General features: G+C 38.3%; 1 protein-coding gene across 1 annotated transcript in view; it reads left to right on the top strand.

Annotated features, from left to right (window-relative positions):
* THSD7A (thrombospondin type 1 domain containing 7A) overlaps positions 1 to 12,392 on the top strand; it is a 446,988-nt gene that overhangs the window by 407,133 nt on the left and 27,463 nt on the right. The window contains exons 16-20 of the mRNA XM_070470953.1: positions 3,428 to 3,581; positions 6,299 to 6,443; positions 8,000 to 8,115; positions 11,556 to 11,673; positions 11,921 to 12,066. Coding sequence (XP_070327054.1) covers positions 3,428 to 3,581; positions 6,299 to 6,443; positions 8,000 to 8,115; positions 11,556 to 11,673; positions 11,921 to 12,066 — 679 coding nt within the window. The remainder of the gene's footprint in view (positions 1 to 3,427; positions 3,582 to 6,298; positions 6,444 to 7,999; positions 8,116 to 11,555; positions 11,674 to 11,920; positions 12,067 to 12,392) is intronic.

Raw genomic sequence — 12,392 nt, forward strand, 5'->3', positions numbered from 1 at the left:
TCTTTATATTAAAAATTTGATAAAGTTTGAGTTTTTTTAATACAGAAATGACAGTAGCTTCTTTCAGCTTTCCCTCTGGCTGTCTGTTTATATATGTTGCTTCTGTTTACTTTCCAAGTGGCTGTTGTCAACATTTTCAAACACATCTTAAACAAAGTAACTTTTAAGGTCAACTTATTTTTTCAGTAAACATTTTTAATGTAAATAGAGAATTGATGAAAATTTCTTATCATGTAATAATGTTCCTTAAGGTTAAATGTCATGGTAGATGCAACCACTGGGTGACATTTCGGGACAAATACATCTATAAGATAAGAAAGTGTGAAAGTGAAAGCCACTCAGTCGTGTCTGACTCTTTGTGACCCCGTGGGCTATACAGCCCATGGAATTCTCCAGGCCAAAACACTGGAATGGGTAGCATTTCCCTTCTCCAGGGGATCTTTCAGACCCAGGAATCAAATTGGGGTCTCCAGGATTGCAGTCAGATTCTTTACCAGCTGAGCCACAAGGGAAGCCCAGGAATGCTGGAATGAGTAGCCTATCCTTTCTCCAGCAGATCTTTCAGACCCAGGAATCAAACTGGGGTCTCCTGCATTGCAGGCGGATTCTTTACCAGCTGAGCTTCTAAGGTGGCGTGACATTGCAGAGACTGAGGAAGAGTAGCAATTTGCCCTGGTAGAATATTTTTCCATTGACATTTTTCTAAAATTTCCAGCACATGATGGTAATAAGAACCAGTCAGATTTGGTTATTTCTGCAGGCAATCTACCCCCTTACTGCCACAACTGTGGTGAGTGCCTGGCTCCACCCTTGGCCCCAGTTTGGTTCTAGACTCTGTTTTCTAAAACAGTTTGATATTCTCACAGCATAATCCCTTCTTTTATGGAATGGAAAAAGTCCAGGCATTTGAAGAAAGCAAATGAACTCAAAGTGCCTTCCTTTGGGCTCAAGACTTGATCCAAATAGTTTTTCTGTATTGCACAGTGCTAAATGGTGGTGGTGGGACTAAACCACTATCACCATTCTAGAGTGATAAAAATATCATTAATATAAAATCAAATAAATAAAACTTACAAATAATCTGAATGTCAGCAAGAAGGGTTTATAGCAGTTGTGGCACATTTAAATGCTGAAATTGCAAAATTCAAATGTATTCATTAAAAAGTATGTCTTAAAAAAACAGTTAATAACACGAGATGTTTATCATATATTATTGATGTTTTTCCTAAATGGTGCAAATAGTAGGTAAAGTTTATTCCTATTTAATGAAATGAAAATATATGTTTAAATACAGTAGTCTGCTAAGAGTGGTTCTCTCTGATATAATGTAGTGAATTTTTTATTGTTTCTTCTGATTTTCCTAAAATGAATTTATTACTTGTATAATAAAAACTGAAGGAAAAGAAAAGGCTTTGAAAATAAAGTTTTATGTACATAAGTACTTAATAGAGTATTGAACATCTGTCCCTAACTCTGGATCAATAGGTAATTTTGCAAGTTAATCCTTGTACATCATGTCAGAGCCTAACATGAATGCAATCTTTTCTTAGCAACAAATCCAACTTTGGAGATTTAACTGTCCTGTCTGTTCCATGTCCTCTCAGAGCTACTGTCAACAGAGCATTTTTAAAATGCCAGTGAAGCTAGAAATTTTTTCCTAGGACACTAAAATTCTCTCCCCAAAATGTATAATTTATTTTTTTTCCTTCAACAATGAAATTACAAAAACGTCTACATTTGCATGTTTTTTGTGATTCGTTTTTATTTTTTAAATTTATCTTTAATTGAAGGATAATTGCTTTACAGTATTGTGTTGGTTTCTGCCAAACATCAACATGAGTGATTTCTTTTTATATTTATATTCAGCATACAAAAAAATGCAGAGTTGGGTATCTGTGTGGATATTTTTTCAGGTTATAAACCCAGTTAAGACGAAACCAACAGCATAGTTTTCCAGTTTTTGATGCATCCCACAGGAAACCCACATTTCTCTTAAAATCAGCAGCACTGTATGGAAAGGTGATTCTGCAGAGTAGAACTGTCAAGATGCAATCTCCCTACTGATTGTAAATCCCTGAGAAAAATTGAGATTCCAGGTATAATCGGTAATATAATGCAAAACAGAAAAAGAGACAGAGATGTACAGAACAGACTTTTGGACTCTGTGGAAGGAGGTAAGGGTGGGATGTTTAGAGAGAACATGTATATTATCAATTGTGAAACAGATCACCAGCCCAGGTTGGATGCATGAGACAAGTGCTTGGGCCTGGTGCACTGGGAAGACCCAGAGGGATCGGGTAGAGAGGGAGGTGGGAAGGGGGACCGGGATGGGGAATACATGTAAATCCATGACTGATTCATGTCAATCTATGACAAAAACCACTACAATATTGTAAAGTAATTAGCCTCCAACTAATAAAAATAAATGGAAAAAATAAATAAATAAAACATTGCAGTGGGTTTGAGAGGCTTAAGAGCCCAAGCCTTCCTCTTCATCTCCTACAATGCAGTTCTCTTCCCAAACCTGTTAGTTTGGTTGACCTTCTCTGACTCACAAATGAGGGATAAAGTTTTTGTCTTCTGTTAGAAAAGTGCCTGGAGAGATTAACTATGGTAAAAAGCAAAGTCCAATAGTAGCCACTTTAATTAGATTTCCAAGAGATGAGTTAAAGAGCCCTTTATGACTGCTCACAACAGAATGAAATGTAATGAAATGTTTGGATTTATTCTGTTAAAAGAAAGCTAACAATAAAAAAGGTCAAGTTATAGGAAGATCCCAGCAAACCCCATTTAGAGAAGTCGTGCTATTACTCTAATGATTGTCTCTCACTTGTGGCTTTCTTTTAAGGTTATCAGCAAATGGGAAGCTAAAATTGCCTGTTAAATGACAAAATAACTTGATAAATATCATCAGTTACTTTCAAAAGCAGTTAATGAAACCTCTCCCTAGGAGATATCAATGTGCCTTGTCTTCCATCATATGTGAATCTACCTTCTCTGTGGAATCCACTATTTTTCTTGAAAGGGAAAAAATGCATTATATTCCAAAATTACAACCCATCTCTGAGTATCTTTGGCCAATGCTTCAGTTTCTGCATGATATTTAGGTGTAAATAAATGACTCTCTCCTTTCAGAGGAAGACACATACAGTTTGTATATACAGAATATATACACATAGTGGCTACAATTTAAAAGATGATAATGATACATGCAAGCAGAGATTTTTAAATCATACTGAAGGGCTCCAACTATTTATGGGAGGCAGAGATCTTCTATGTCTTTATGTTTGTAGAATTTTATTTAATAAATGCCAAGCTCCCCATCCCCTGCCTCCATGGTGATGTCTTAAGAGAAACTTTGACCCCTGTGGGTTGGCCATTGTTTGATTGTTCAGATTCCTTCACTGATAGACATGTTTTCTTCTAGATGTATGCAGAACACAGCGGATGGCCCCTCTGACCAAGTAGAGGATTACCTCTGTGACCCAGAAGAGATGCCTCTGGGCTCTCGAGAGTGCAAACTGCCATGTCCTGAGGATTGTGTGGTATCCGAATGGGGTCCGTGGACCCGATGCTCTTTGGTGAGACAATTAACCATTTGTTAATGTCGAACTTGCTTAATTCCTTACCACTAAAGCTTTTAAACTACTACTAAGGAAATAAAACTTGGTTACTGAATTAGTTACCAAAACAAGGTGTGCTGTTGGATACTTCATTCTTACGAATGTGCCATTTAAAATCAGCAGTGTTTAGACTCATCCCAGCACAGCTTAGCCTCTTGCAAACTTTATACTCCTTCACCATCCTCCTAATCCTAGCACAAAAATGCCTTTAGATTTATGAATACACAGCATGTTAAAAACTGCAGTAGTGGTAATGATTCCCTCCAGGTAAAGAGATAAAGAATGAGACTCTAGTAAAAGTACTTTCATAGTGTCAAGTTGTTATCACCCCTTGCTTTTTGCCCAGTCCATTTTATTTAAGTCGTAGGAATAATCTTTCACACCGTGGGGGTATGACAGCAGGAGTATTGACACTAAAACTCAAAAGATCCTGGTAAGGAAGAGAGTAGAAAGAAGAAAGCTGGGCATCAGTGAATCTCTTTCCACGCTCTGCCTCTGAGCCTCTTTGGATCTGGAAAGCCAGCTTAAAGTTTCAAATTGCACAGAGCTTCTAGATTTCAGCAGCCCATGGGGCACTTCCATGGGCCCTGGGGAGGAGAGTCACTTGCAACAGGACTGGCTGATGATGTAGGAAATTTGGCTTACCCTGGGCACATTTGTAAAGCTGCACACTCAATGTGGCATCAAAAGCATGGAAAAGATATTTAATGTGTAATTTATTTGCTGAACTATAATATGGGACAGATATATGTTTTCAAGGAGAAATTAATTTTCTGTTCCAGTGTTAACATTATTAAAGATGCTGATTAGCAGCCAACCGATAGAGCAGGAGCAAAACAGGGATGGCATTTGACTTGGATACAGAATAAACTGCAGTAAAGAATCAGCTGTTTCACAAGAGTATGCAAATGATTTTGTATTCTAATTTTATAGCATCAGGTTTGAAGACACTGTTTCTGCTCTTAATAACCAAATGTTTCCAAAACAAGACTGTACCAGCAGGAGAATGGCAGCCAGTTTTTTTAAATTAGTGCTACCTTATATTTGTGTGCATGCACGTGTGCACATTAGGAAAATATTAATAGCTGTTTTTCCATGGACAGAGGAGCCTGGTGGGCTGCAGTCCATGGCATCGCAAAGTCAAACACAACTGATCACCTAACACACACACATACACACAAACTTAATTTTTCAGGTCCAAGAAAATAGATTATAAGTTCTATGACCTACGGTAAAATTTGTGACCTACATTAATTAGTATGAGCATATATGTTTGTGTATGGATGATGTGATGTATCTATTAATATTTGACACATAGACTCTTTTTTTAATCCCAGTTTTACTGAGAGATAATCAATAGACATGTTTAAGGCATACAGCATGAGGGTTTGATTTACATATATTGTGAAACGATTACCACAGTAGTTTCAGCTAGCATCCATCTTCTCAAATAAGTATGTTAAAAAGAAGAAAAGAATAAAGGGGGAGAAAAATACTCTGCTTGTGATGAGAACTGTTAAGATTAACTCTGTTAACAACTTTGCTATATAACATACAGCAGTGTTAGCTACAGTCGTCATGTTGAACTTGATGTAGTTCAAGTGGTAGGGATATATCCCGACTACTTACTGTCTTAGAGCTGGAAATGTGTACCTTTGACCACTTTCCTGCAGTTCTCCCTCCCCCCTACCCCTACTTCTGTTAACTGCAAGTCTGATCTTTCACTATGAGTTTTGTTTTGTTTTAGATGCCACGTGTAAGTGAGAGCATACGGTATTTGTCTGTCTCTGACACTTCGCTTAGCATAATGCCGTTGAGTCCATCCATATGTCACCAGTTGTAGACATCCTCATTTTTTATGGCTGAATAATATTCCGTTGTATAATTATACTACAGCTTATCTATCCATTGATGGACATTTTGGTTTTTTCTGTATCTTGGCTATTGTAAATAATGCTGCAGTAAACATAGGGGAGCAGATATATTTTCAGGTTAGACACTTAGACTCTTAAGTATTGTCAACTGAAGAAAAAGACACAGCCTCAAAGTTGCCAGTTAAGTTTTATTTGGAGATCTCACAGAGGACAATGGCCTGGGAGACGGCCTTTTAGGTAGCTCTGAGGAACTGCTCCAAAGAGGTAGAGGGGGAGCCTGAATAAGCAGGAGTTTTTTGCTGGGAAAAAAACATGTAGTCAAAGATCAAAAGAGTACTGCTCATCAGTAAAACAGGAATCTCTACTTAGTGATTTTAGTGCTTTCCTGTGTGTAGGAATATGCAGGAATCTGGGCTCACTGAAATTATTCCTTAGACATGTATCCTAACCATCTCAGGGCAGTATCCAAAGCATAGAACGGTGCCTCTTTTTCTCGATCCTGTTTGCCTCGGGGCACATCACCTGCAGCAGCTTCAGTGGTGATGGTTTGGTCCTTGTGGGACAGGGACAGTGGGGACATTCTCTGTCTGCTGGAATGGCAGGCAGCATCCCCTGTCCACAGCATCTTAGAGCCAGATGGCACATCAGAAACTCATCCCACACCTGGCCTTACAGATGAGACTGTTGAAGTTAGCCAGTGGCCCAAAGGTTCCAACTCTTGCTCCAGTGCATTGCTTAATACATGAGCTCTTGTGTGGCCACGTAGTCACCTTTCTGAGGAGTTATGTTATTCTCTGTCAGCCTTGCAATCAAAGCAGTTTCCGGCAAAGGTCAGCTGATCCCATCAGACAACCAGCCGAGGAAGGAAGAGCCTGCCCTGACACTGTGGAGAAGGAACCCTGCAACCTGAACAAAAACTGCTTCCATTATGATTATAATGTAACAGGTACGTGAGTAGCCTTCACCTTATAAAGGCCAAATTCCATGTCAGTCAGCTTAGCAGCATTCCCAGAATGTGGATGATTCACCTCCATTACATGTCTTTTGGACATGCTGCTTGGTGATTTAGTCACTAAGTCCTGTCTGACTCTTGTGACCCCATGGACTGTAGCCTGCCAGGCTCCTCTGTCCATGGGATTTTCCAGGCAAGAATACTGGAGTGGGCTGCCATTTCCTTCTCCAGGGGATCTTCCTGACCCAGGGATCGAACCCACATCTCCTGCATTACAGGCAGATTCTTTACCTCCTGAGTCACCAGGAAACCCATACACACTGCTTACTCCCCCAGAAGCAATTCTGTATTAAATGAAATAAATATTTATCTGTCTTATTGTTAATAAACATCAAGATAGAGAATGAAAATATCACACAGACATTAGCTCTTAAGGCAGATTGTGAATAGTCTAAGTGTTCCTATGTAAGACATCCTCCCACTTTCAGAAGGTGGAAATAAACATCTTTTCCATGGATATCAGTTTATTGAAAGATGCCTTTCTTCTTCAGAATATGTTTAATCATTATAAGTACTGGGACAGCAATTCTTTGTGTGGGGGCAGTTCATATGCATGATTAGTCTGATGTAAAAAGCATTTGCAGTCTTAACCTTCCAAATAGTGTATGAAGATAACTTTTTAGTGTTATCAAAGGTATAGGTAAAAAAAGATGATTTTTTTAGGAGAAAAAAAGGCTTATCATAAATTCTGTTTTTCCCCAAACCCTCGTCTCATATGTCATCAAGGCATATACTCTAGGAAAGAAGAGGTTTTTTTGGCTTATATGACTTGGGGCAACACTGAAGCTTATTTTGGAATTTTCCCCCATGTAATTTTCACGCTGAAATAAACCCCAGAAACTATGCTATGACACATAGCAGTCAGCTTGATTTTTTGTTTTTTTTTTGTTTTTCTCTTCAATTTGCTTTTGTGACACAATGAATCACAGTTCTCTGGGACAGGCTACATTACCCTGAGAAGAAAGATAAAAGAATCACCTTGCAAAAGATATTTAATAAGAGAAATGAATATGGCCAAGCTGGTTTTGAAATAAATAATACATTTTGCAATATTCTAAGTATGGACAGCAAGTGAAATAGTTTTATTGGATATAACTACACAAAATGCCAGCCATTAAAATTATGATTATTTTGCTAAAACAAAAATGTTGACATTTACATTTTTACTTTCATTAGGATAAACAGTTTCTAAGTGACATTTCACCTGCAGGCCACAGCCATTTTTATAGCATCACCAAACGACTAGCCATCAAGATGGTCAAGGAGACAGCTGCCTCAGGAATAACCCCTGTAGCTGTGTGCAGCCCCAGCAATTCCATTTGACTCCTGATACGTTTAAAGCTGGGACCCATATGCTCTGCATGTGGGGTGATTGATGGTGGGGCTTAGGAAGCAGTTGTGAATTAAATACGGGATTCAGGTCATCCGAGTTTCACTGGAAATCTGTTTGGTACCCAGCCTTCTGTTCTGATGCGCTCCTTCCCTTTCAGACTGGAGCACGTGTCAGCTGAGCGAGAAGGCAGTGTGTGGGAATGGCATTAAAACAAGGATGTTGGATTGTGTTCGAAGTGACGGCAAGTCGGTTAACCTGAAATACTGTGAAGAGGTGAGGGGAGGCTGTGTTATATCTTTGTGAGTAAATTCTTCCCGAATGGTCTCAATTCATGCTGTGCCAAGTGACCGGTGCTTTATGCAGCTCTTTGCCAGCAGATGTTTTCTGCTAAACACCCTCTTGAAAAGAGACTCTTTCCAGCACTACTGATTTCTACACATAATTTCCTGTATTTTGTTCTGCTAGCAGCCCAAAGGTATGCTAATTAGCCCATTCCGAAAGAAATGCTTGGATAACAATAAGTAATCAAGGTGAATAAAGGCAATAAATCTTAATCAGACTACTCATCATCTTTTGTCATTTCATGTGAGTTTTGTGTTGCCTGGGACACCTGCCAAGAGCCGTCATTTATTCTCTCTGTTGCAAAACATTGATCGCATGTGGTTTGGTAGCAGATTTTGATATTAGGATCTAATACCCAGCTGTGAGAGTCTGAGTCAGGTCTGGGTAAGAGAGAGCTTGAGATCTAAACAAAGGGATGGAGTCTGCCGTTAGTATCTTCTGGGTACAGAGAACTGTAACTGTTAATTCTCCAGTTTACAAAAGTAATGTTATCTTTTCTAATATGACCTTATGAAATGTGAGGAAACGTAGTCATAATTTTCATGAAGCTGTACTTCAGGTTACGATAATTTTGTCTAATTTCCAGATGAAAAGGGTACTCATCTTCCTGACAGGTTTTGACTCCTCCTGAACTAAGGCCCAGTGGGTTCAACATGAACCAAGACAAGCTGGAGCCTCCATAGACCTGGAACACCCAGGCAGGGGCTTGTAACCTCGTAGGGCTCAGGGGACATGTGACCACAACCTCTGTCTGCCTGTCCTAGAGGTTACTATAAGCCTATGGAAAATCATTCCAAATCTTAAGGGAAAACTCAAGATGGAAATATTTTAATCCATTTGATATCTTTGATATTATCATATAGACCTAATTTAACTTTCTATATATCTGTCCATAGGAACAGAGCTCCCAAATGCACTGAAAACAAATTTAGTTAATAAATTCCTCTATCTGACAACATAATTCAGCCAATTATGGCCTTAGCTTTAATCAGAAATTTCATACCTGAATCAATTTGACTTTGAAACTAACACCATCGAAGTAATGTGACCACACAAAAATACAAAAATAACATTATTAGTGAGCATTATTTTTACAGTTATACACACAGGCTGGAGAGCATCCTGTGATCTGCCTCTCACATGAGTCTCTTTTTTTTGTTTTTGCAAATGCACATGCAAATGCCCTTCTAGGCCAGAATAAAACAACAATGAATAGTTCTGAGAGCTTTCAGAAAGCTTAACCCGAATCATAGAAGTTGTTGTGTCACTAAGTCGTGTCCGACTCTCTTACATAATCACACGAGACCAGTGTTTAAGTATCTCATATGACTCCAGAAAAAAGATATAAATAAAGCCTTTATTTCTGAAATGTGAGTAAAAGTCTGAGAAATAATTTTCGTTATGCAGAAGTCTGGATAAATTTACTTTTATGTACAAATATTATCATGCTTGAATACTATGATGACAATTAAGGATTCAAATTTTAGCACACACTGTATTCAGGGAGAACAGTGCTCCTGGCTCAGGAATTGGACTAAACAATTCATATCCCATTTTATCCACCTTATGGAAGCAGTAGAATTAAATAATAGCCCTGAGAAAAGCTGGCCGTCTTTTCTAACAGTGGGTTGGTTGCCTACCTACTAATACACGGGCAAACCCTTCATTCAGTACAGCAGCAGTCGCTCACTCTTGCTGTTCCTCTAACCGCCAAAAAGAAAGGTGGTACTACTGTCCAACAAAGAGGAAAATCAGGGTTAAACCCGTCCAGCATTTATACAGCACTTCTGTCTTTGATGTTTCTCAGACATTAATTTACCTGATACCTAATAATTTGGTTTCTCCTTTCCTTGTCTTTGATCCCTGAACATATGTTTAGATAAATGATAGATTAGATAGGTGACAGAGGAGAAAGAAGATACAATTAAGAAACACTATATTATAAAGCAACTGTACTCCGATAAAAATGGAGTAATAAAAGAATTAAGAGAATAAGTAATACAGGGTTAAAATATCTTACTGTTAGATACCCAAAATGTCTGTAAACAGACATCCTTTTTAATCCCCTAGTGAAATAAATAAGCCAATAGTAATTGAATTCTGTGATTCAAATCCTTTCTCCATGAAACCATCATGTACCTTAAAAGCAAAACATCATTTTTATCATATCACCTTAAGATTTCCATCTCTAATCTCCACTTACTTCAAGTGATTTTATGAGACTTAAGTGATATGGTAAAAGTTTTCATACCAACTGCTCAGCTTTGTCAAGTACTACTGGTGGAGAACATAACAGGAGTGCCTGCTGAGGCTTCTGGTGCACACATCACCGAGCTGATCCTCTCCCAGTGCATAACTTGGAGCCGGGAGCGCTGCTTGAACCACAACATAGCATTTCAGAAAAGTTTTCTTTTGCCATTTTCTGCTATATAGATTAGACACTGTAAGCTTATCTTTCATGTAGAAACAAAAAAGTTCTTAAAAATCCCCAAGGATTGCCAATTTGAAAAATTGCACTTTCCTAACCTGCTCTTAATTTTTTCTGTCTCAATGCTACTTTGCACCTTAGACTTTTAACATGTGTACATACACAGTGGATAAAATCTCATCCTATATTATAAAGGTTAGAATACTTAAGCAATGCAACTGAATGCAATAAAATACACATTATTATGTGATAAGAGGCTAATGCCAAAATAACAATTACACCACCATTGGCTGCTGAGTTTTAAAAGAGAAAATGTCTGTTTAAAAAAATTAATAAATATATATATAATATTTGTAATAAAAATTCTAAAGGTCCACTCCTCCTTTTGAGAGAGGTAGCTTATTCAAAACTGTTTTATATTATGTTAGTACATTATATTTTGGGATTTGAGTGGCAACCGGTCTTTTAACTTTTCTCCTTTGCTTTTCAGTTTGACATCCACATGTAAAAATAATATCCCCCAAATGCAATTATATGTCTGTATATTGATGATAGTCTTGGTGTTTAACTAGTAGAAAATATTTGTGCTTACACCTATTTATTCCTCCTTTAGGGAAATTCAACCAATATGGAGATTAAATCTTCCTTTTTTTCATTTTTTATTTAAAAAGGTCAATAATATATAAGTATATTACATAAACTTGCTTCTCCATTCATCCTATTCCTTTTGCCCCACCTCTTCTGGAGTGAACCACTTTATATTTTTAATAGTTTGGGCCTTTGTCCTGCAGACATGTTTTTACTTTATTATGCATCTTGCTTATTCTTCCTCTCCTCTCCTCCCCACTCCTGTCTTGCCCTTCCTCCTACCCTCCTTCCATCAACACTATACCATGGTCATGCCTTGGCATCAATACAAACAGATCTACCTCTGTCCTTTCAGCTTGGCTTGGAGAAGACCTGGCAGATGAACACGTCCTGCATGGTGGAATGTCCTGTGAACTGTCAGCTTTCTGACTGGTCTCCGTGGTCAGAATGTTCTCAAACGTGTGGCCTCACAGGTTTGTTTGTGCCTTATTTGGCATTTGATTAACAGTCAAGGAGTACAAAATAAAACGTCCCTCTTACTTTAAGTCACATCAGACAATCTTCAGAAAGGTTGAATCAAGGTATATTTCTTTCCAAAACATCTAAACCTTTCTTGTTCCTCAAATCTCAGGAGAAATGTCTTTGACCCCTTCTCTGAGAAAGATACATGCCTGATAACATAGCATATGACTAACAGTGCATCACGTTGTATCTTTTAAGGAAAAATGATCCGAAGACGAACAGTGACCCAGCCCTTTCAGGGTGATGGAAGACCATGCCCTGCCTTGATGGAACAGTCCAAGCCTTGCCCAGTGAAGCCCTGTTATCAGTGGCGGTATGGCCCATGGTCTGCATGCCAAGTGCAGGTAATCAGTCTCAAGAAGTGGTATGGAAATGTGTATTCTTTATCTGCAGAGACTTGGTTTTAGAAATCCCTCTCAGAGCTTACAGATGGCATGTTTCTTGTTAGAGATTTTAGTACCTTGCCATTTCATAGCTGTTTAATTAGTTTTGATAACAAGCACTTCCTGTCCCGTATTTTAAAACCATTTGGAGACTGATCCATTTTAATGAAAATTTATTTGCCTGTCTTCGGCTAGAAAACAAATAAATTGTTCATGGTATGCTTTATAGCTAGTGCCCTACAGGACTTCTTCCCTAGGGTTTCAGATGCTCCTTAAACTGCTCATAA

Source organism: Odocoileus virginianus, chromosome 1 (assembly GCF_023699985.2).
Source record: "Odocoileus virginianus isolate 20LAN1187 ecotype Illinois chromosome 1, Ovbor_1.2, whole genome shotgun sequence".
NCBI classification, from domain to species: domain Eukaryota; kingdom Metazoa; phylum Chordata; class Mammalia; order Artiodactyla; family Cervidae; genus Odocoileus; species Odocoileus virginianus.